This window comes from Bos mutus, chromosome 17 (assembly GCF_027580195.1).
Source record: "Bos mutus isolate GX-2022 chromosome 17, NWIPB_WYAK_1.1, whole genome shotgun sequence".
NCBI classification, from domain to species: Eukaryota; Metazoa; Chordata; class Mammalia; order Artiodactyla; family Bovidae; genus Bos; species Bos mutus.
The window spans coordinates 15,612,760-15,638,524 of NC_091633.1; the positions used below are offsets into that span (position 1 = coordinate 15,612,760).

The following is a 25,765-nucleotide window of genomic DNA, read 5'->3' on the forward strand; positions in this document are numbered from 1 at the left end:
TGACACTTTAAATGCCTAGAGTGTTTTCAGTTCAGTTCAGTTGCTCAGTCCTGTCCAACTTTCTGCAACCCCATGGACTGCAGCATGCCAGGCTTCCCTGTCCATCACCAACTCCTGGAGCTTGCTCAAACTCCATCCAGTTTGTGATGGAGTTGTCCATCCAGTCGGTGATGCCATCCAACCATCTCATCCTCTGTCATCCCCTTCTCCTCCCGCCTTCCGTCTTTCCTAGCATCAGGGTCTTTTCTTCGCATCAGGTGGCCAAAGGATTGGCATTCCAGCTTCAGCATCAGTCTTTCCATTGAATATTCAGGACTGATTTCCTTTAGGATGGACTGGTTGGATCTCCTTGCAGTCCAAGTAACTCTCAAGAGTCTTCTCCAACACCACAGTTCAAAAGCATCGATTCTTTGGCATTCAGCCTTCTTTATGATCCAACTCTCACATCCATACATGAGTACTAGAGTGTTTTAGATTGCATTATTTTCCCCTGTCACAAGCCACCTGTAAGTACTCCTTCTAACTACAAGTTTTCATTATTGGTGAAAGCAGCTAATAAGCAATTTCTATTCAGAGATCAAGGATAATATAAGAAAGTCTTTTTTAAAAATGTAAAAATTTAACATAGTCTCTGGTTATAACAGTGTCCTGCATAGGAGAACTAGGTCAGTCAAAAGATGTGATAGGGTTAAATATCAATATAATTTGATACAATCTGCCTATATTTCAAAAATACACATGAATTTGATGTTTCTGACTACACATACTACATGACATTACCCAAATATTTTAGTAGTATCTGCCGTGGATGGCCATGAACTAAAATACTGAGAGGGCTGCTAATCATTAATCATTACTCAGATATTATCAGTGACAGTGCAGAGATGGAGTCTGCATGGCTTATCCACGTAACCCTTAAGTCTAAGTGGCATTAGCCATTTAGTTTGCCCAAGGGGTGCTTTAGTATAGGAGCAGATAACATTCTGGTCAAGGTAAAAAGGAAAGAAGGGGAAAGTGCTTTTATCCTTACCTTCTAACAAATCAGAGGCTGAGCCTAAGCAATATTCCATCACCAACTGTAACAGATTGAAATAATAACCAGAAAAATTATTCTTATTAACCTAAGAATAAGAAATTGCTAATACCAATCAACTAACCAAGAATTAAGAATACTAAGAGAATAAATACTCTGATATACCTGAACCTAGATTAAATCTTGGTCATCTGGCACTAGTAATTGATTTTTATAACTTTTATCATCTGCTTTTGCTATTTTCTATTTGAAATTGGAATTGGTCTAAGACAATATGGGGATTGTACTCAAGGACTTAAGGTGGTTAGGTTACAGTATAACTTTAAATTTTGTAACTTAAAAAAAAGTGGTAACCAAATAGTGACCCAGTAAAATCTACACTAGGAATTACTAAGTAGAATAAGTCAAAAGCTATAAATTCTCTACTTTCACATTTTAAAAAATTCTAAACAAGAAAATACTAGAACCTCAATCTAAAAATGTAGGCTTCTATGCGTCATTACATTAGCTTGAATTCCCAAGAGAGATGGGATGTTCAATGTATGTCTTAAAATATTTCTAGAATATTATTAAAATTAAAATAATATATTGTTTTGGGATTTGCAACTTTGGAAGACTTTTGAAAAGCAAAAATGAGAAAACTCTTTACTCTCATCTTAGATTATTTTATGCATCCCAGACTACTGCTGATTTGTAGCCAAGGTCAGAAGTGGAGTGTTCAATGACCAATCTACACACACATACACAAGCATGCACACTCCTACAAATTATTATTTCTTAAAAACATAATATGTTTATTATGAAATACAAATTTCCTATAATCACATAGACACAACTACTAATAACATATTAATTCCTTTCATTTAAAAAAGTATATGTGAAAACACTTGTGTATTATTTACCCTGCATCACTGGAGTATTTTAGAAGGATATGAGATATAATATTATATATTATATTACAATTATATGTCATAATATAATAAATAATTGTACATAATATAACAATATGATATATATCTCATATTCTTAATTATTCTAGTAGCAAGGCACACAATACATATTATATATCATACATATATTATATATAATAATATACATATAAATTTATATTATTAAATTTATTATATATTTATAGGTGTAATTAAATATATATTATATGAAAAAGATTGTATTTCTAGAATACTCTAAAAAGTATGAGAAATTTAGAAGCTTAAAGTTTAGAAACTTTATTATAGCTTTCTGCTTTATATTAAAAGTAAGGAGATTCAGAAATATTAATTTTATTTCTTATTGTGAAATGAAACAGTCCACATAAGTGAATATTATAATGAACATTAGCCTTTTATGGGCTTCCCTGGTGGCTCAGCTGGGAAAGAATCTGCCTGCAATGCAGGAGACCTAGGTTCAATCCCTGGGTTGGGAAGATTCCCTGGTGAAGGGAATGGCTGCCCACTCCAGTGTTCTGGCCTGGAGAATTCCATGGACAGTGTAGTCCATGGGGTCACAAAGAGTTGGACATGACTGAGTGATTTTCACTTTCAACCTTTTATGTGTACTATTTTTCTTTTTTATTCTGCATTATTAAGGTATAATTGACAAACACTATTGTCTTCTTAGTTTTGATGGAAACATTTCTCATCTGTATTACTTACTTTTCTAAGTTATTTTTAATTAAAAAAATTTTTTAAATTTTTTATTTTTTCGGTGGAGTTGTACAGCTTGCGAGATCTTCATTCCCAAACCAGGGATGGAACCTAGGCCCTCTGCAGTGAAAGCATGGAATTCTAACCACTGTATCACCAGGGAATTCCCTCAGCTTTCTTAAATTGTGTAAACTAATATGCGCATGTAACTTCCATAAACTGAGTATAAGGAAAATGAACATAGAATTTTAAAAATGAATGGAGTAAATGTTTATAGTTATGCTTCTATTTTTTAAATTACATGTTAACTCTGTATTTCTGTCCCAAATATTCTTTTTGCAATTACTACAGAGCACAAGGGCACCTGAGCATGGCTAGATGTTTGACCCTGACATTTAACAGCTCTGGTTGTTCTGCTTTTAAATTATTAGGTCTGCTCTCTAAATTCCCTAACTTCTTCCTTAAGATCAAATTAGTTGTGCCTATTTGTATGCATGTCTCTGGCAGCTTAGTTCTATGAGGTTCCTTCTAATTAGCCTAACAAATTCTTATAGACAGAGACTAAGTAACCAAACTTATTAGCACTCTATGTAATCAAAGAGTAAATAGGCTTCAAATAAGAGCTCAGAGAATTTTCTGAAGTTCTGAAACATATGAGATTTAGCACTTGATTTTGTAACATTTACTCTGCCTGCTCAAAATCCCTTTCTTGACTCCTTTAAGATAGCTGAGATTGCCAGAGAACGGATTTCCACATAATGAGATACTCCTCTTAATTTCTTCTACTCAGGACAGACGCAGTGGCTCTACATATCTTAAGAACTGCTTGAGCAGAAAGGTTTTATGTTTAACCTTTGCTAGTCTATCTGAGAACAAAAATTCCATTCCCTAGCTGGAGATCATGTATAGGAAAGCACTTGTACAGTGGTGAGTATTCAGTAAATGATACTGATATTGAATACTTTAAACTGGAATGTGCAATCCCATAAAATACAAAGTATAGCATTTTCTGGTTCTATACAATGTCTAATGTGTCAGATTAAAATCAGAAGCAAAATCATGTAAAAATAAAAACATACCAAGAAGACAGAGTGGAACAAAAGATTGTTTCATTTAATCATAACCTAGCAAAAAAAATCCAGCAAAAAACCTTAGACAGTGATAGTAATATCAAGCACAATTCCGAATTTGTGGGGAACTGGAGTAGGGGATGAGAAATGACAAAGATAAAAACTGTAGGATGAGAATAAAAGGCCTTTCTCCTTACTTTTGCAAATAAATCATTATAAAATGATGTTATTAACTTTCCACTATCTTTTCATTGAATGTTTAACAATAAATTTCCTATAGACTCTTAGATGTCATATTTAAACTTAAGAATGTATACCATATGACACACACTGGAGTAACAAATATTAAATACTGAAAACGAAAATCAAATGGGACAGAAATGGGCTGATAATTTTATAAACCAAAGACGTAATAGAAAAAAAAGGAAAACACAAAAAATTTTATAGGAAAAGATTAAAAGATAATAGAGGTCCTTTGACTTACCCAAGCAGTGTGCTCTTTCAAGTAACAACCTTTGTATTCAATGGTATTAGGATGTCTCAATTGTTGTAAAAATTTGACTTCCTTAAGAATATCTTGCCATTTCTATTGAAATCAAAAAGAAATATCATGATTTTTTAACAGAAGACAGTGTTTTATTTTCAAGTATACATACATAACATTCTTTTCATTATTTTAAGTGGATAAAGAAAATGCTTAATACATGAAGAAGCTATTTAAACTTGTGTTACTTCTTGTTTTAGTACATGTAAATTAAATCAATCACCAAATATATTATAACAAATCCATTATACTAATCCTGCGGCTTCACAAGTGGTGCTAGTGGTAAAGGACCTGCCTGCCACTGCAGGAGATGTAAGAGACGTGGTTTGATCCCTGGGTCGGGAAGATCCCCCGGAGAAGGAAATGGCAACCCGCTTCAGCGTTCTTGCCTGGAGAATCCCATGTACAGAGGAGCCTGGAGGACTACAGTCCGTGGGGTCGCAAAGAGACATGACTAAAGTGACTGAGCATACTAAATTCATATTTTATTCCACAAAAGAGTTGACTGAGGTAGAATATTAGTAAATGTTTATTAAATTATACATAAGGGGAAAAAATGCTCAGGAAACTTTGTTTCTACTGTCACTTTCATACTAACTTGCATATGTCAGTTTAGTGACACAATGTCTTTAACATACCTCATGTGCCTGCTTCCCACTATAGGACATTTTCTTAATTGCCACCACCTCATTGGTGTGAGCATTTGTGGCCTGTGTTAAGAGAATAGAGAAAAAAAGTTAAAAAGAATGAACGGTGTTTCAGCCAGTTTAATTTAAATATTTGACTTGACTTTTATAACATTTCACATTCATTCTCACAGCTTAAAGATGTTGCAACTTTTGACAGCCTAGACAGACCTTTCCAGCCCACTTTAAGGCACAACTTCTCTTTATCCCCTTCTGAATACATGCAAAGGCTATAATGTAAAAATGGATTGTTGTTGTTCAGTTGCTAAGTCATGTTTCATTCTTTGTGACCCCATAAACTGCAGCATGCCAGGTTTCGCTGTCCTTCACTGTCTTCTGGAGTTTGCTCAAACTCATGTGTTGAGTTTGACTCAGTGGTTGAATCAGTGATGCCATCCAACCATCTCATCCTCTGTCGTCCCCTTCTCCTCGTACCCTCAATCTTTCCTAGCATCAGGGTCTTTTCCAAAGAGTCGGCTCTTTGTATCAGGTGGCCAAAGTACTAGAGCATCAGCAACAGTCCTCCTTCCAATGAATACTCAGGGTTGATTTTGGTTTAACAAAACATATCCAGTCAAAAAAAGTCGTATTTCTAAAATATCCTTACAGGCTTCACCATGTAGAACGTCTACCACTGGAGAAACAGTTAATTAAATATGGTAGAGTCATGTAATGAAATAAACATTAAAAGAATGAGGTGATCAGGACTACCCCGGCAGTGGTTAAGACTCCACGCTCTCACTGCAGGGATCATGGGTTCGACCCTGGTCGGGGACCTAAGATGCTGCAGGCAGGGCTGTACAGCCAAAAAAAGAAATGTTAAAAAAAAAAATGAGGTAATCAATATGTATATGTGATAACAGTAAAAACTAAGATGATCACTGGGCTCTGCATCAGTGTTATACCCTTGATGTTCAATATGATCTTATTTTTGCAAAACTGTAATAATGAGTATATTTGTAGAATAAATTATAAAAGAATTTATACTGAGATACTTATCAGTGATAATCTTGGGATTATTTAATATATTATTATTATAATTATTATTAATAATTATATTATTATGGTTCTTCTTATTATTATCTAATAGAACTTTCTGTGATGATGGAAATGTTCTATATCTACATCTACATAGTAGATGTATATAGTATATAGTAGGATGTCAAATGTGGCTCTTGTGACTGAGGAAGTGGATTTTTAATTTTAATTAACTTAAAATTTAAATAGTGGTTAAAGTATTAAACAGTGAAGCAAAGGATAACATTAAACTTAAGAGGGGCTTTGACTTTCAAAGATACTTATACTTTATAATAAGAAGGTATTATATAAATATATATACATATTTAAGTGTACATGTGTATATTCATTTATAAACGTTGCCTTGTCTCATAATTATCTGTATGTATCTTCTCCATGGGGCTTTCCTGGTGGCTCAGTCGCAAAGAATCTGCCTGTCAATGCAAGAGACGCAGGTTCGATCCCTGGGTCGGGAAGATCCCCTAAAGAAGGAAATGGAAACCCACTCCAGTATTCTTGCCTGGGAAAAATCATGGACAGTGAGAAATCCATGGAAATCCATGAAATCCATGGAAATCTCATGGAGCCTGGCAGGCTACAGACCACAGAGTTGCAAAATGAGTCAGACATGACTGAGTGACTAAAAACAACAATCTTCTCCAAACTGAAAACATAACAGTTCATTGAAAGCACGCATGACAACCAGAAATACCTCAGGTAATAATCTTTCCCTCCAAATTCACTTAAGAAATTAAAAACTAAGTAATTTTCTAAAAATTTTCAGAAAAATATAAACACAAGACATTAAAGATTATCTAATCTTAGCCTTCTTTATTAACAGGGTTCCATATCAATGTCATATCCTTGATGTTAAGTAAGCTGTTTTAGTTCTGTGATATTATTATTGTGGACTAATAAAGCTATAGCAGTGTTTCTGAAGTAAAAGATTGGAATTCACTCTCTGGTAAAACAAGGTCACCGATTTTAGAGAAAAATCCCTAATCAGTTTCTTATGTACAATTAGAAAAGCTCCTCAGATACAGCAATGGTTTCTTTCTAATTAAAAAAAATAATTTCAACAATAAATAATAATGGTATACAAAGAATTTAACCACAGAGTCTTATTCCAAAATGCAGAGAAAATAGAAACTTACTAAATTTTTTTTGTACAAGCACTCAGGTAAAAGTATCCTATTATAAAAACAAGGTCTCCACTAGTTACAGTTTTTAATTGGCAGGACTGTGTAAAGGCATTTTTTAGTATTTTATTCATTTAGAAGGTACAGATTGACTTTTGTTAAAAGCAAAAACCTCTCACATTTTGCTGGTTTTTAAAATGCAATATTAAGACTATGCTTGTGTAACAACAAAGAAAAGTTGGTGTAAATTCAGTAATACAGGTAGAGGGACTGTATCTGTAAAGCAGGTATTTGGGGTATGAATCTATGTACTATGCAGCTTAAGGAGTCTGGGAAAGGCTTAGAAAATGCTAAAACAATGCTGAATTTTAACTTATAGTAGGGGTTTATAACAAACAAATCCTTACACTTTATAGAAAGGAAAAAAAAGGTCCACACAAATGTAATCCAATAGTATTATATAATTGCAATATTATTAAGGTTATTTATTATCAACACTTATTTGGAACAAGAGAAACGAAAAAAGAGTCACCTTACAATAAAAATGTATTTCTTCACATTTACAGAGTTACCATCACTTACAACTTGATATGTATACTTGTTTACAGAACCTATTGGCTAGGCAAAGACTTGAAATTTGAAAAACATTTCCATTTATCTATAGATGGGAAATTTTTAATGCATTTTACACTAGTTAAAATTCAGAACTGAAACTTAAAAAAAAAAAAACAGAAATCAGTGTTTTAGTACAGAGAAAGGAAACTATCAATGGGATTTCAGCTTTCCAATGCATCATACTGCTTTATGAATCATTCAGTTCAGTCTCTCAGTTGTGTCTGACTCTCCGCAACCCCATGAACCCCAGCATGCCAGGCCTCTCTGTCCATCACTAACTCCCGGAGTCCACCCAAACCCATGTCCATTGTGTCGGTCATGCCATCCAACCATCTCATCCTCTGTCGGCCCCTTCTCTTCCTGCCCTCAATCTTTCCCAGTGTCAGGGTCTTTTCAAATGAGTCAGCCCTTCGCATCAGGTAGCCAAAATATTGGAGTTTCAGCTTCAACATCAGTTCTTCCAATGAATACCCAGGACTGATCTCCTTTAGGATGGACTGGTTGGATCTCCTTGCAGTCCAAGGGACTCTCAAGAGTCTTCTCCAACATCACAGTTCAAAAGCATCAATTCTTCGGCACTCAGCTTTCTTTATAGTCCAACTCTCACATCCATACACAACCACTAGAAAAACCATAGCCTTGACTAGACGGACCTTTTTGACAAAGTAATGTCTCTGCTTTTTAATATGCTGTCTAGATTGGTCATCACTTTCCTTCCAAGAAGTAAGCGTCTTTTAATGTCATGGCTGCAATAACCATCTGCAGTGATTTCGGAGCCCAAAAAAATAAAGTCTGACACTGTTTCCCCATCTGTTTGCCATGAAGTGATGGGACCAGATGCCATGATCTTCGTTTTCTGAATGTTGAGCTTTAAGCCAACTTTTTCACTTTCCTCTTTCACTTTCATCAAGAGGCTTTTTAGTTCCTCTTCACTTTCTGCCATAAGGGTGGTGTCATCTGCATATCTGAGGTTATTGATGTTTCTCCTGGCAATCTTGATTCCAGCTTGTGCTTCATCCAGCCCAGCGTTTCTCATAATGTAGTCTGCATATAAGTTAAATAAGCAGGGTGACAATATACAGCCTTGACGTACTCCTTTTCCTATTTGGAACCAGTCTGTTTGTTGTTCCATGTCCAGTTCTAACTGTTGCTTCCTGACCTGCATACAGGTTTCTCAAGAGGCAGGTCAGGTGGTCTGGTATTCCCATCTCTTTCAGAATTTTCCACAGTTTATTGTGATCCACACAAAGCCTTTGGTATAGTCAATAAAGCAGAAACAGATATTTTTCTGGAACTCTCTTGCTTTTTCGATGATCCAGTGGATGTTGGCAATTTGATCTCTGGTTCCTCTGCCTTTTCTAAAACCAGCTTGAACATCTGGAAGTTCACGGTTCATGTATTGCTGAAGCCTGGCTTGGAGAATTTTGAGCATTACTTTACTAGCGTGTGAGATGAGTGCAATTGTGCGGTAGTTTGAGCATTCTTTGGCATTGCCTTTCTTTGGGACTGGAATGAAAACTGACCTTTTCCAGTCCTGGGGCCACTGTTGAGTTTTCCAAATTTGCTGACACACTGAGTGTAGCACTTTCACAGCATCATCTTTCAGGATTTGAAATAGCTCAACTGGAACTCCATCACTTCCACTAGCTTTGTTCGTAGTGATGCTTCCTAAGGCCCACCTGACTTCACATTCCAGGATGTCCGGTTCTAGGAGAGTGTGAGTGATCACAGCTTCATGATTATCTGGGTCGTGAAGATCTTTTTTGTACAGTTCTTCTGTGTATTCTTGCCACCTCTTCTTAATATATTCTGCTTCTGTCAGGTCCATACCATTTCTGTCCTTTGTTGAGCCCATCTTTGCATGAAATATGAATGATTACAACTTCTAAACATTTCAAGTTTTATTCTTGAAACTTATGTTCATTATTATTTCCAATTGTCTCAATGGTCTCAGTAATGTTAAACAAGATCACTGATTCAAAATATATTTATTGTGAACTTACTACATATGTGCTTCTAATATTTTCATAACCATTTCCAGCTACATTTAGACTATTGTCAACTCTTTGCTAGTTTATGGAGAAATATAAGAATTAAAACATAAGCGTTTCCTTTTGCCCTAGTTATTAAGCCTCAACTAAAACTAAAAGGCATTTATACCCAGAAAAACAAAACTAAATGATCTGCTTTAGGTAGATTATGGATGATATACTGAATTCAACAAGGCAACACTAGAACCCTAGAAACTTTATAACTGTCTTTAGTGAATACACTGTCTTTAAGTGAATACAAAAATGAACACATTCTGCCCTTATTTTCCTTTAATACAGAGTTTTTCATTATTTCATTTTTACTGCTACTAAATTCTAAATTACTTATGTAAATCCAAATACACAGAGATATTTCATCAATAGTTTCAATTTTCTCTGAAAATAATATATATTCTTAACTGATTGATTCTATAAGAGCAGTGCCAGCATACAATTCACTTTTAACATATTCCCTGGCATCATTCTGCATAAAAGTTATAAACTATAAAAAACCTAACAGAATTATAGTGCTGAAGTGTAAAAATTTTGAAAATGTTGGTTGCTAGACTCTGGTCTTTACAGCTTGCTAATATGACTCTGCCACAAGAAAAGTACTAATAAGCAGTGGCAAATTCTCTGAGTTCTTCATAATTCAAGTATTTATTAGGTGTTTAAAATTTGGCAGGTATTGGGCTAAATGTTAGGGATAGAATTGTGAGTAAGTATGCCAAGTACCTCTCTCTCTTCTAGTAGCATAGACAGCAACAAAAATAAAATCATAATTAGTATAGATCCTATGATGGATGATTAAAAGAAAACGTTTATGTATTAACTAGAGCAATGAGAATAAGAGGGAATATAGAGCAAACCAGTGAATCCTAAAGGAAATCAACTCTGAATATTCATTGGAGGACTGACGCTGAAGCTGAAGCTCCAATACTTTGGCCACCTGATGGAAAGACCCAACTAACTGGAAAAGACCTTGATGCTGGGAAAGACAGAAGGCAAGAAGAGAAGGGGGTGGCAGAGGATGAGACAGTTAGATAGCATCACTGACTCAATGAACATGAATTTGAGCAAACTCCTGGAGATAGTGGAGGAGAGAGGAGTCTGTCATGCCGCAGCCCATGGGGTCACAAAAGAGTTGGACACGACTTAGTGACTGAAGAACAACAATAGTTCAGGTATAGAGGGATCACCTCATAAAGGACCTTAGAGGCTGAATGCAGTAAGGAATTTGAACTTAACCTAAGGACAGAGGAGGAGATCCCCTGAAGACTTTATAGAGAAAAGGTGATGTGATCATATTAACATGTTTCTGCTCCCCAACAACCCTCAAGCTCTCTGTGGTGTTGCCGAAAGACTGGAGAGAGACCAGAATGGATGTACAAATATCAGTTTGGAGGTTACAGCAGTTGTAAGAGATGATAGTCTTCTCGGTTATAATGGTATGAGTGACAAGAGGAAGAATCTATTAATAGGGAGGAGCAACATGGACTGGCACAGGAGAAAATCCATTTTATGCCTATGAGACCACTGTAGATAAAAGGTTAAAGCTTTTTAAAGTTTTATAGTAAAGTATCAGTTAATTTCCCTTTAATCTGTTTTTTTTTTTTTTTTAATGTGCCTTATGGGTTCATATGGGGCTGCACTATATACTTTTGTATACAGGCAATATATAGTTAATGATTACATTTCAGTATCAAAGCCATCCAGGTATCTTTGTGATTTCTCTAGTCTATCATTATCAACAAATAACAATTTTTTTCAATACATCATGTTACTCAGAACATCTAGCAATTTAAAACTCAAGAATTGCTTATTTCTGGATTTTTCCATTTAGTATTTTTGGACTGAGGGTGACCACTGATAACTGAAACTGTGGATAAGAGGAACTAGTGTACTCTAGCTAATCAGACAGGACTTAGTCCAAAAAGTACTGGGTTTTCTATAGCAAAGTAGGTCTCATTTAACTCCTAACACAAACAGCCTGTTAGTAAGTTTCAAAGCATTCTTGGTTTATTGTATTTATTCTAAAAGAGAACTTTGAGAAGGGTCTGGCTGCTTTTTAAATCTGAAGAGTCAAACAGAGATTGGAACCACTCTCTTTCTTTAACCAAGGGAGATTCTGAGATAATGAATTAGTCATAAAGTAATAGAAGGACAGTAAGAAAGATGACTGGCTGAAGAAAGTATCTCTAAGCAAAACAAACAGGTCACAACCAAATGTATACAGAATACTTCCGTGTTAAAAAGTTCAAAATGAGGCAAAACCAAATTACATTATTAGGGGGTGGAGAAGTAAGTGGGTTATATATAAAGACAAGGAAGTCATTGTAACAAAATTCAGCATAGTGTATTCTTCTAACCAAAAAGGGGCTTTTGGGTGTTGGCAATATTTTATTTCTCAGCATGGCTGGTGGTTACAAAGGGATTTACCTTTTAATTATTCTTTAAATTATATATTAAAATATATGTGTGTATGTATCATGTACACTCTGTATATATGATATAATTGTAATTTTAAGAATCCTTTTTAAAAATGGTGTCTCAGTGAATGAGAAAGATAGGACTTTGATTGGCCTGTAAATACTACTCTAACCTCAAAGATTAACATGAGTGTATTAACTAGAAAATTAGCACTCTCTTCAGCCCTGGAAGGTAGTACTTAATGATAAAATGTACTTGAGTGGGAGCCAAGTATTAGATGAGGGAAGAGGAGTAGTGGTAGTGCTGAGTATAGACATGAAGGAATGAGAGAGCACTCAGAGAAAACTCGGGCTTAAGATTTGGCTAGAAACAAAAGGATGAGCTCAAGATGCAATTAATATAATCGTGTTTGGAAGGACAACTAAAGATAAGCCCTATCTAGATGGAAGGACATAAAGGACCACTTAAAAAAAAGTCAAATACTATTTAAGAAAAAAAAATGTGATAACAGGTTTGGAAGAGAAATAGGTAGTAAAGTCATACTTAAATATTACTTGCTTTAATGAACTAGTACTCTTAAGGAAGTATGTGTTAATTTGATGATGCAAACTTCTACAGTTATTGAAATAAAGTAGTACATGTTTTATGAAATGAACTTTAGGTGAAGGAGGTATGTTAACACTTAGCTGATCATTTCTCACTCTTCTCATCAGAAGCTAAAGTCTTGGAATTCAAATTGACTCTATGGAGCTAGGCCAAGTATCCCTTAACCTAAGATACTGGGTTAACATGATTGCTACTAAAAATCTGTCAGTCCATCTAAGTGGTTACCCATTTGGCCATCCACCCATCTATCCATCATTTACTGATGTCATTTACATCCTACTACTCAGACATTATACTAGTTACTGGGGATATAGCAATGAACAAGTAGATATAACTCTTGTCCTCATGGAGCTTATTATTTAGTGAGACATAGAGGAATCAAAAAAATTCACACATAATTATACAATTGTAACTGTGACAAATGCAACAAAGTGGGCTAAGCACAGGGGGCTATGAAACCATAAACGAAGTCTTAATTCAGTGATGCAGGGTTGAACAGAAATGGCTTTCTTGTGGATTTAACACCTGAGCTGATATCTGTAGGAAAAACGAGAGTTAGACAGGAATGTAGAATGTAGAATGTAGACAGGAATGTAGAATGTAGAATTCCTGGTAGGAGGAATAGCATATATAAATGCCCTGAGGCAGAAAAGAACATGGCATGTAAGGAAAATGTACAGGGTTCAAATTCAAGCTTATAATGTTTTGGCCTCACTTTGAGAGCAGAGTCATTTGATATAGATACCACTGACTTGAATAAGGCCTAGAATTCTAGGACTGGCTTTTCTGCAAAGACTATTTGCCTGGACTGTAGACATCATTTAATTTGTAGAATAAACATTAAAAACATGTGCATTTTACAAGTAATAGTTGGAATGTATAGAAATCAAACTTTCGTAATTTGATCCAAACAATTTTTAATCACTTACAAAATAAACTGCTCCAAAACTTCCATGTCCGATTTCATGTAAACCAATAAAAAGTTCTTCAGGATCATCTTTATAGAACAGATCAGCAATCTCTGGGTCTCGTGGCACGCCTTTCCGCATGATGACCAATATGTGCAAGCACTTTGCTTTTGAAATCCCAATCAGGTTTCTCTCTCATTGACAAATATTTGAGGGGGGAGGGTGTAAAATTTCAGTACCTGTAGGAAAATAAGGTTTGACATTAGATTATACATTTTGTTTGGTGGCAATTACATATTAAATTCATATTAATTAAATTCATTAATTCATATTAAAAAGCATCTTGGTCTTATAAATTATAATAAAAAGACAGGTAATCCAAAAGAAAAATGGGCAATGGATCTGAGTAGATATTTATCCAAAGACATACAAGTGGCCATTAAGACATAAAAAGATGCTCTACACCATTAGTCATAAGACAAATAAAAATTAAAAACACATGAGACACCATTTTCATACCCACTAGGATGGCTATTATCAAAAAGTCAAATAATAAGTACTGGTAAGGATATGGGAAAATTCAGACCTTCCAAAACTGCTGGTGGAAATGTAAAATGGTACAGTCATCTTGGGAAAAAGATTGGGAGCTCATCAAAAACTTAACATAAGAGTTATCACTTGATCCAGAAATTCTCACTCCTTGGTATATACCAAGGGAAATAAAAACACATGTCCATACAAAAACTTGCATGGATATTGATAGCAGCATTATTCAGCAACAAACCAAAAGTATACTTGGTGAAACAAAATAAGGTTTATCAATACCATGGAATATTATTCAGGGATAAAAAGAGATGCAGTACTGATACACACCACAACACAGATGAAACATTACACTAAGTGAAGGAAGCGAGTCACAAAACACTATGTATTGTATGATTCTATTTATATAATACATCCATCACAAGTAAATTATATTATAGAGACAGGAAGTAGACTTTTGGTTGCCTAGGGCTAGGAGGTGAAAGAGTTGGGTTGATAGCTAAAGGGTACAGGCTTTCTTTTTAGTATAATGAAATGTTCTGAAATTCATTGTGGTGATGATTGTAAAATTGTTTATATACTAAAAACTACTGAAATGTACTCTTTAAATGGGTGAATTATACTGTATCAGAGTTATATCTGAAATGCAAATCAAAACTACAATGAGATATCACCTCACACCAGTCTAAAGGGCTATCATCAAAAAATTCACAAACAATAAATGCTGGAGAGGGTGGAAATGTCAATTGGTACAGCCATTATAGAGAACTATGCAGGCTCCTTAAAAAACTAAAAAAAGAACTACCAGATGACCCTGCAATCCCACAGGGGATATAACCAGAGAAAAACATGGCCCAAAAGGATATATGCACCTCAGCGTTCACTGGAGCACTGTTTACAACAGCCAAGATAGGGAAGTAACTTAAATGTGCAGAGAGAGAGGAATGGAAGAAGAAGATGTGGTACATGTATAGAATGGAATATTACTCAGCCATTAAAAAGAAACAGATAATGCCATTTGAGACAACATGGACAGACCTAAAGATTGTCATATTGAGTGAAGTAAGACAGACAGATAAAGTGAAAGATCATATGATACCGCTTATAAGTGGAATCTAAAAAGAAATGATATAAATGAACTTACTTACAAAACATAAACAGACTCACAGACATAGAAAAGGAACTTGTGGTTACCAGAGGGGAAGGCTGCAGGGAAGGGATAGTTCGGGAGTTGGGAACTGACATGTACACACTGCTATACCTAAAAATGGATAATAAACAAGGACCTACTATATACCACAGGGAACTCAATTCAGTATCATGTAACAACCTAAACTGGAAAAGAATTTGAAAAAGGATAGATACATGTATACATGTATAACTGATTCACTTTGCTGTACACCTGAAACTATCATAACATTGTTAATCAACTATACTCCAATAAAAATATAAAGCTAAAAAACCCAAAAATAAATAAGATAAAACAGAGAGACTTCTGTTTTAGATAACTGAAACAAATGGGAAGTAAAGATAAGAAAATCAAAATATCAATGACAGATTTTGAGAAGAGAAAGAACAGGTAAATTATCAATTATGTAAGGGGAAGAAAACTCAAAAAATTTCCAAAAGGGGACTAAAGAAATATAAACATTATTATTCTGAATTGATCCTCCCATTAATGAGTTAATCAAACAGTCTGTAAGACTGCAAGGCCAAGTATATATCCTTCCTGACCATTAGCTACATAGATACTTTCTCTAGTTAATGACAACTGCAATAGGCAACTGGAAAATGTCACTTAGCCAGCATGCCAGCTGGATCTTCCTTGACTTCTATGATGAAAGCTTTTCCTAGGGAGAGACTACATATTTATCCCAGATACATGACTGACAATAGAGGTAAGACATGCAACGTACTTTGGAGTTTGTAGACTGCTATCTAATTTGGGGTAGCGGGTGGTTAGTACTACGTAGATTCAGAGAGAAAAGTCTGGTGAGAAAAACATGTGTTAAAATATATTACAATTCAGCTGCTACCTTTTTATGCAACATATGTCTCATGATGGATATGCATTCAGAAAATATAAACAATCCTCAAAACATGAACAACCCAATTTTAGAAATGAGAAAAAGAGGGTGAGAGACTTCCAATTCAAGATGGTAGAGTAGAAGGATGTGCACTCATCTCCTCCTGTGAGAATACCAAAATTGCAACTAACTGTTGAACAACCATTGACAGGAGGATGCTGAAACCCACCAAAAAATGATACCCCACATCCAAAGACAAAGACAAAGAAGAAGCTGCAGCAAGACAGTAAGAGGGGTGCAATCACAATAAAATCAAATCCCATACCTGCTAGGTAGGTGACCCACAAACTGGAGAACAATAATACCAAAGAAGTTATCCCACTGTTGTGAAGGTTCTGAACCCCACTTTAGGCTTCCCAGCATGAGGATTCAACAAAGGGACTGGGAATCCCCAGGGAATCTTGCCAGCAGGATTTGATTATAGGACTTCCATAGGACTGGGGAAAACAGAGACTCCCATCTTGGAGGGCACAAACAAAATTTTGGACACATTAAGACCCAGAGGAAAGGAGCAGTGACCCCGCAGGTGATGGAACCATAACTACATGCTAGTGTTGGATGGTCTCCTGTGGAGGCATGTATCAACAGGGGCTTACCACAGGGACAGGGGCACTAGTGGCATTAAGCTGGGAAGGTCCCCCTTGGTGTAAACCCTCTCGGAGTTAGCCATTAATCCTACCACAGAGTCCGTAGACCCCAGGGCTGGGTCGTCTCAGACCAAACAATTAACAGGAGGGAGTACAACTTCACCATCAGCAGATAATTGGATTAAAGCATTACTGAGCAAAGCCCTGCCAACTAGAGCAAGACCTAGTTTTCCCTATCACCAGTTCTTGCCATTAGGAAGCTTATACAAGCCTCTTAGCCTCATCCATCAGAGCGCAGACAGAAGAAGCAAGAAGCACAGTCCCACAGTGGCCAAAACAAAAACCATATTACAGAAAGTTAAATATGATGAAAAAAGCAGAAAGTTACATCCCAGATGAAGGGACAAGATAAAACCCCAGAAAAACAACTAAATGAAGGGGAGATAGGCAAGCTTCCAGAAAAAGAATTCAGAATAATGATAATGAAGATGATCCAGGATCTTGGGAAAACAGTGGAGAAGATGCAAGAAATGTCTACCAAAGACCTATAAGAACCAAAGAACAAACAAAGAGATGAATAATACACTAGAAGGAATCAACAGCAGAATAACTGAGGCAGAAGAACGGATAAGTGACCTGGAGGATAGAATGGTGGAAATCACTGTGGCAGAACAGAATACAGAAAAAAGTATGAAAAGAAATGAAGACAGCCTAAGAGACCTCTGGGACAATATTAAACACACCAACATTTGCACTATAGGGGTCCAAGAATAGGAGAGAGAGAGAAAGGACCTAAGAAAATATTTGAAGAGATAAAAGTGGGAAAAAGACTAGCACACACACTTCACCAAGAAAGATAAATGGATGGCAGCTAAGGGGAAAAAAAAGATGCTTAATATCATTATTGATTAGGCAGGTACAAATTAAGACCACAATAAGATACTACTACACATCTTATTAGAAAGATTGACATTAAAAAGACAGACTATACCAGCTGATGGTAAGATTTGAGGTAACTATATCTCTCAGATGCTGCTGGCGGGATGTAAAAGTGGTAGAAATACTTTGGAAAACTATTTGGCAGTTTCTTAAAAACTGAACATACATCTACCATATGACCTAACTATTCCACTCCTAGGTATCTACCCAAGAAAAATGAAAGCAAATGTCCTAAAGAAGCACAGCACACAAAAGTTAATAACAGTTTTATTTTTAATAGTTAAAACTGGAAACAACCCAAATATCCATCAACAGATAAATAGATAAAAAATTTGTGGGACTTTCAGACAATGGAATGTACCTCAGAAAGAAAATGAACTATTGATATATGCTACAACATGGATAATTCTCAAAATAATTATGCCGAGTGAAAGAAGTCAGAACAAAAATAGAGAATATATTTTATGATTTCACTTACATAAAATTCTGGAAAATGCAAACTAACCTAGAGTGACAGCACATCAGTAGTTGCCTGGGGACAGGGCTAGGGTGAGAAGAGAAAGGATGTGAGAAGCTTTTGGGAGTGATGAATATGTTTACTATCTTCATTATGATGATGGATACACATACACACACACACATGTTAAAACATTGTGACTTAATATGTTCAGATTATGGTATGTCAATAATTATTGCTTTAAAAAGTTGAAATAAATAAAATTGAACAGCAAGTAGAGATTGCTCTTGCAAAATAAGTCCCAGTTAATTTATTCTTAACATCAGATAAGTAAACATATACATACACATACCAACCCACACACTCAAACGACATAAATAGGAAATTAAAGAAGAAAAAAAGCAGTGTCTATTAATGATATGAAGCACATATAATTTCAATAGTAATCAAAGAAGTATAAAGTAAAATAACAAAAAACCTAATTTTACCCACCAAATTGATAAAGTAATAAAGAAAAGATACATTTTATGGTGAGAGCATAAGGAAACAGTCATCTTTATACATTCCTGAAAGAATAAAATAGAATTCTCTGACCAAGTGTTATTCTTCTACAAGACAGTTTCTACTTGTTTTGCTTTGATTTATTTTAGTAAATAAGCCAGGGTATAAGGTAGAGTGGGCTTCCTATCTGGCTCAGTGGTAAAGAATCCGCCTGCCAATGCAGATGACATGGGTTCGATCCCTGGGTCAGGAAGATACATTGCAGAAGGAAATGGTAACTCACTCCAGTATTCTTGCCTGGGAAATCCCAAGGACAGAGGAGCCAGGGGTCCCAAAGACAGAGATCGCAAAAGACTCAGACACAACTTACTGACTAAACAAGAACAACAATAAATAAGGTACAGTACAAGAGACATGCAACAGTGGAGATGGGAAACAAGGCTTCTTTCACCTACAAATTTGAATTTCTTTGCAGGCTTGTGTTTTAGCTCAGGTAGGAGTTGGGATTTCAGGTTATTTTTTATTTTCTTCTTTTTGCTTATTTGTACTTTCTAAATGTTTTGCAAAGCCTGTTACTTTAACATGAAAAAAATTTGTTATTTCAAAGTCGAATTATGAAGCAAAAGCAATATATATACAACAAAAAAAGCAATATATATTTCTGCAAATAACAATAATAGGAATAAAATAACTTTAGCCAGGTAATTATCCATATTTTATGCCATCATCGAAAATAATGAAAATGGGTTGGGAAGATCCCCTGGAGAAGCGAACAGCTTGTGGCTGTTCTGGACAGTATTCTGGCCTGGAGAATTCCATGGACTGTATAGTACATGGGATCGCAAAGAGTCGGACATGACTAAGCAACTTTCACTTTCATAAGGAAATAATTTGAAACTAAAAAATTTTTATAAAAGAATATTTTGTCCCAATTTTATTAATTCCTTTTTTTTGTATAAATATAATAAAAGTTCACTGCAGAAAACCCAGAAAATATCATTTGCTCCCATTTGGTAGGAGAAAGCTAAGTCATAAATCTATAGACAATACCTTTTCATATATGGCACAAAATATACTGTATTGTTCAGAGTCATTAAAGCAGCAATCTTTTTTTTTTCTCTTTTATAACTTCAGTCTTTTGTATTTATGGTGCACCTATGGAAAAAGAAGAATAAAATATGTAATTATAGGGGTAAAATTCAAGAAGCAGTAACTGATAACATGACAGTTTTAAGTATTTACAAATGTAGTATTACAAAGTTAAAATTTTATCTTAATCAGTTTGTGGATGACATATGTAAAGGTAAAATTTTCGCAACAAAGACCCAGGCTACTCTGGCATAAACAACACCAGGGGGACAAATAAGTCCTTAGATTTCAGAATCTACAGTAAGGCTTCCACTGGTCTGTCTGAGTCTTAAGGAAACTCAATAGAGGCTACTAGTAGACAAGACTAATCTGACAGCATATGGTGATGCTACTGATTCTCTGTCACAAAGGTTTATATTTTGAATTGCTTTTCTGAAAGGCATGATGATTTAAATGGACTCATCAATCTTCCCTTTCCTAGTCTCTCTATAACTCATCTCTCAGATTTGGGGGGTAGTGATAATTCTTTATTATCTATTAAAGAAAAATACATGCCCAATGTACAGTGGGAAATATGCACCATCATGAAAAAAAAATCCATAATCCTACCTAGGATAAAACTTCATTAACAATTTGGGATTGTTTTCTTCATGAACATATTTATTTCTTCATGCATATATTTTTTTGTTATACCTCTGAGATCACATTATACACATGATTCCACCAGTCAACCTCTTTTATCTAACTCTAGATCATTAGCATTTTGCCATGTTATCAAACATGGCTAACTATTCACAAAGATCATTTAAAGGCTGTTCAATGTTTATCTTATGGAAAAGCCACAATTCATTCACAACTGTTTATCCAAAATTTGAAATCAAGGCTGTATTCAATCCTTTGTTCAAATACTAAAAGTTACTGTGTTTTGAAGACCTTTGTCTTATTGTCCATTTACATTTTGGGGTTTTTTTTGGAATGTATTTCTAGAAGTAGAACTATTGGGTCAAAGAATATAATAATTTAAAATTTACGTATATTGAAATAATTTGGGGATGCCTGACTAGCTTTGGATATGAAATCCCTACAGGGGGAAAAATACTATTAAAAAAAGGCACTGACCCCCATTTGCACATTTCTCCTGTAGAGGATATCCTAATCTCCTCTTACATCTATACTTATAAACTAATTTTTCATTATTTTGTTATTTCCTCTAATTCTATGGCTGTGGAATGCTTTAGATCAACTGGTAGCTAAAACTTGCCTGAATTCAGCATCACATTTTACCTAAGCATCACCCAGTCAAAAACTACAATGTCTGCATGTATGTCCTGCTAATCTAGTCTGACTATAGCTTCAAGGAACTAAAACATTCCTTGTTATATGAACACTAGTTGCGAAATTTCTGAGAAAGTAGTTTTAAAATAAGGCATTTACTAATATCTTCATGTCCTGACTAGTTTCAAATGCAGGAGGTGTTCACTCCTAGAAAATATTTTTCTAATGCTATGGACACACATGCTGAGTATTTTTCTTCTCTCTAAATACTTATTCATTTTTACATAATTTTCCTTAAAATGGGTACTCTCTCCATCTGCAGTTACACAGATCTATAAATGTTTTAAAATAAACTCTTTAAGATTTCTAGGAATTAAACTTTCTTGGTTTTATCATTCCCCCTCCCCCACTAGAATACTGCACATAGCATTACGGCTGAAAACCTTACTTCTAAAGTCCAGTTCTTTGGCCACCTCATGCGAAGAGTTGACTCATTGGAAAAGACTCTGATGCTGGGAGGGATTGGGGGCAGGAGGAGAAGGGGACGACAGAGGATGAGATGGCTGGATGGCATCACTGACTCGATGGACGTGAGTCTGAGTGAACTCCGGGAGTTGGTGATAGACAGGGAGGCCTGGAATGCTGCAATTCATGGGGTCACAGTCGGACATGACTGAGCGACTGAACTGAACTGAAAGTTTATTCATTACACCTAAGATGTTCTGGATTTTCCCCCCATTTAACCACCTTCCTTCTTTATTTATAAATGTCCCTTGGGTTCCCTGAAACTGTCCTCTCCTGTTTTTCCACATTATTCCTCCTGTAGTTCCTCTTCTCTCTGATCTCTAAATCAATGTTATTCCTCCAGGTATTTGCCTAAAGGCCTCTGTGTGATGTAGGCTGCTATCCTAATTTCTGTCCACTTAATGGTTTCAAGTAACACTTTGTCAATAGAAACTTCTGGCCACTGTTTTAAACCCCAGACCCATTCTTTCAACTATCCATTTGGCTTCTTCCCTAAATGTGCATGCATGCTCAGTCACTTCAGTCATGTCCTACTCTTTGTAACCCTATTGACTGTAGTCTGCCAGGATCCTCTGTCCATTGGATTTCCCAGGCAAGAGTACTGGAGTGGCTTGCCATTTCCTTCTCCAGGGGATCTTTCCAACTGAGGGATTGAACCTGTGTCTCCTGCCTTGCAGGCAGATTCTTTATCGCTGAGCCACTAGGGAAGCCCCTTTACTAAATGGCTCACATCAACTTTCTGACTCTTTCCTTCTCATTTTCCTTAACATTCAATTAAATCACAAGTGTGCTTCAATATTTCTTTTTATCTGTTCTTCACTTTCCCTTTCTGTTAGCATTCATTATCTCTCTCCTTTGTTTCTGCTCTTTCAGCTTCTAGTCTATCTTTTCTGGAATTCATCTTTAAAACACTACTATTACAATCATCTTCCTGAAGCACAGTTAAGATAGTAGCACAGCTCTGTTCAAAATACTTCCATGTTTCCATACTGCCTCCAGTAGAAACATTAACTTTACCTAAATAACATTCAGAGCTGGCCTCAAACCTCATGAAAAAATGAATTACTACAGTTGCCTCATCATACCTTTGTCTTTGCTTACGCTAATCCCTCTACCTAGAATATCCACATCCCAACTATTCTCACAGTCTAGCTAAATGTCACCTCTCTTCTAAGGCCGACTGTTTTCTCTTTTTGCTTTCAGTTTTAAAAACTTAAATATTGGTATAAGTAGTATAACTGGATGACAAGTGCTTTCTTCAGAGGAGGATACATGTGTAAATCTATGTTTTGATTAATCACTATATTCCCCCATTTTTTTGAGATAGAATTCACATACCATATGATTTCATCTATTTAAAGTGAACAACGGTTCTTAGCATATTCACCAATGTGTGAGAGCATCACCATGGACAGTTTTAGAACATTTTCATCACCACAAAAAAAGTTTTATTTCCTTCAAATATTAATCTCTCCCATCCAACCTCTCCATTCCTTAGCAACCACTAATCTGTCTCTATAGATTTCCCTGTTTTGAACATTTCATCTGAATAGAATCATATAATATGTGGTTTTTTTGTGACTGGATTCTTTCCCTAGCATAATGCTTTTAAGATTCACCCATGTTGTAGCATGACTCAATATTTCTTTTCATTGATGAGAATTCCATTGTACAGATATACCACACTGCTTACCCATTTATAAGGTGATAGATATTTGGGTTGTTTCCACTTTGGGGCTGTTATGAATACTGCTGTTATAATCACTTGTGTACACATATTTGGTTTCTCTTAATTATATTCCTAGAATTGGAACTGCTGGGCCCTGTGGCATCTTTATACAACAGATAGTCTATAAAAATCTGCTGACTCTCCTTCCCTTTTCCACTCCAATCTCAGCACTGGGAATGATCTTTAAATTCATCCTTCCCTCAAAAGCTGAACTAGAACATTTTTCCTTCCAAGAGGATAACATTATAAGAATTAACTGAAGATGAAGTGATATGCATGAAATTATTTTTCCTCCTCTTCCTTGACCTCCTGCAACCTCAGGTATTACATTTATAGTGAGAACTCAGAACTGTGCCAAGAATGTAGAATTTCAGGTCTCAAGCTCTTGGGCCAACTGAACAATCCAGCTAGCTTAGAGGAAAAGATTGCATCAGAGATGTGGAACTGAAATACTTATCCTCATGAAATCCTTATCCATTTATTCTGAGGAATGGAAATCCTCCAACAGTGATAATCAAGTAAATTATTTTTCACAGACATTCTAACTTAATATACACTTGATAGAGAGCAGAAATATAAATATTTTTCATGTTTTCCCTTTTCCCAGAAACTTTCCAGAAAGATGATTCAGAGAAGATCTTAGTTGCTTTTCAATGTTGTAGTCACACTTCTGCAACAATAAACCTGGAGCCAACTAGACTGAAAATCCACAATATTTCAGCATTAAGAAAGGAAGTAAGAAAGCTTCATATTGGATGCTATTTCCTCATACACATATGAGGAAATCAAAAATATGACACAAATGAACTTATCTACAAGACAGAAACAGAGTCGCAGACACAGAGAACAGACCTGTGGTTGTCAAGCAGGATGGTGAGTAGGGGAGAAATTGCTTGGGAGTCTGGGATTAGCAGATGCAATGGAAAAACAACTAAGTCCTACTATATAGCACTGGGAACTATATTCAATATCTTGTGATAAACCATAATGGAAAAGGACAGGCATAATGAGGTGAACGAACCTAGAGCTTGTTATACAGAGTGAAGTAAGTCAGAAAAAGAAATATAAATATTGTATACTGACATATATATGGAATCTAAAGAGATGGCACTGATGAATATATTTTCAGGGTAGCAATGGAGAAACAGAAGTAGAGAACAGATCTATGGACATGGGGGAGGAGAGTAGGGAAAAGGGGAGATGTATGGAGAGAGTAACATAGAAATTTACAATACCATATGTAAAACAGATAGCCAGTGGGAATTTGCTGTATGACTCAGGGAACTCAAACAGGGGCTTTGTAACAGGCTGAAGGGAGGGGTGTGGAGGGAAATGGGAGGGAGGGGACACGGCTGTACCTATGGCTTATTCTTGTTGATGTATGACTGAAAACCACAAAATTCTGTAAAGTTATCTATCCTTCAGTGAAAAAATTTTAAAGCACACTTATGCAGTACTGTTATCCCAAATTAAAATTCCTTCTAACTTCTCACTCCAGAAAACTTTTTTTCTGAATCAAGCTGCCTAAATCAGACTTCAAAACACCAAAAAGTTTTCTATTTTGGAGGGTGATAAGAAAAGTTTAATTTAATATAAGATTGAACTTCTCTGTCACTATTTCTCCAAATATACTTGAATAAATAGTGGTGGATTCAGTTATTATGGATACAAATTTGGAGATCTCTTTAAGAAAAATTTTTTTACAAACTTTCCATACAAGAATAAGGTATAGGACCTTAGGAGCTGGTATAAATAAGGAGCTCTGAAATGTAAGTTTCACAGTAAATCTGCCTGTGTAAATTTCTATTACTGTATTCATGATTTTGTTCCCAGAAAATACACAGAGGCTGGTAAAATCTTCATTTTACAGCAATGAAGAAAAAAGTAGAAATTGATGATTGGACTTTTTCAAAGTCAGGACTACTCTGATATATTTAATCCTCTGATCTTATAATACAACCTCCCATATAGACTTAAAACTATCTTTAAAGAAAATAACAGAAAACTGGTTTTGAATAGTTTTTACCACTGTCTGTCACTAATACTTAATTGTTATGCTGAGGTAACAAACCATTTTTATGGTACTTTCAGTATGAAAATGAAGTGTTTTCTTTATGCCAAATGATCACACAGCCAATTGTGACAGAATTTGAGAACTGGAAGGGGATTTTAGTGATCATCTAACTTCTACTTAAGCAAATAATGCAGAAGTATCTGGGACTTACCATCATACCTGTAGACTACTTCTAACTGACATTAAATTATATGAAAACAATCATAGTCATCATTTAAGACTATGTGTGCTTAAAAAG

At 35.4% G+C, this 25,765-nt stretch overlaps 1 protein-coding gene across 8 annotated transcripts in view; it reads right to left on the bottom strand.

Moving 5' to 3' along the window:
- Nucleotides 1-25,765, bottom strand: part of TAOK3 (TAO kinase 3) — a 186,777-nt gene that overhangs the window by 70,629 nt on the left and 90,383 nt on the right. For 5 of the 8 annotated variants that reach the window (XM_070386121.1, XM_070386118.1, XM_070386119.1 and 2 more), the window contains 5 exons: nucleotides 19,886-19,990; nucleotides 13,743-13,960; nucleotides 4,929-5,000; nucleotides 4,231-4,332; nucleotides 1,031-1,076 (listed from right to left, as the gene is read on the bottom strand). In XM_070386121.1, the coding sequence (XP_070242222.1) occupies nucleotides 1,031-1,076; nucleotides 4,231-4,332; nucleotides 4,929-5,000; nucleotides 13,743-13,862 (340 nt within the window). In that variant the 5' untranslated portion in view covers nucleotides 13,863-13,960; nucleotides 19,886-19,990. Of the gene's footprint in view, nucleotides 1-1,030; nucleotides 1,077-4,230; nucleotides 4,333-4,928; nucleotides 5,001-13,742; nucleotides 13,961-18,355; nucleotides 18,422-19,885; nucleotides 19,991-25,765 lie in introns of all 8 variants that reach the window. The other 3 variants (XM_070386124.1, XM_070386122.1, XM_070386123.1) reach the window with 2 other exon arrangements.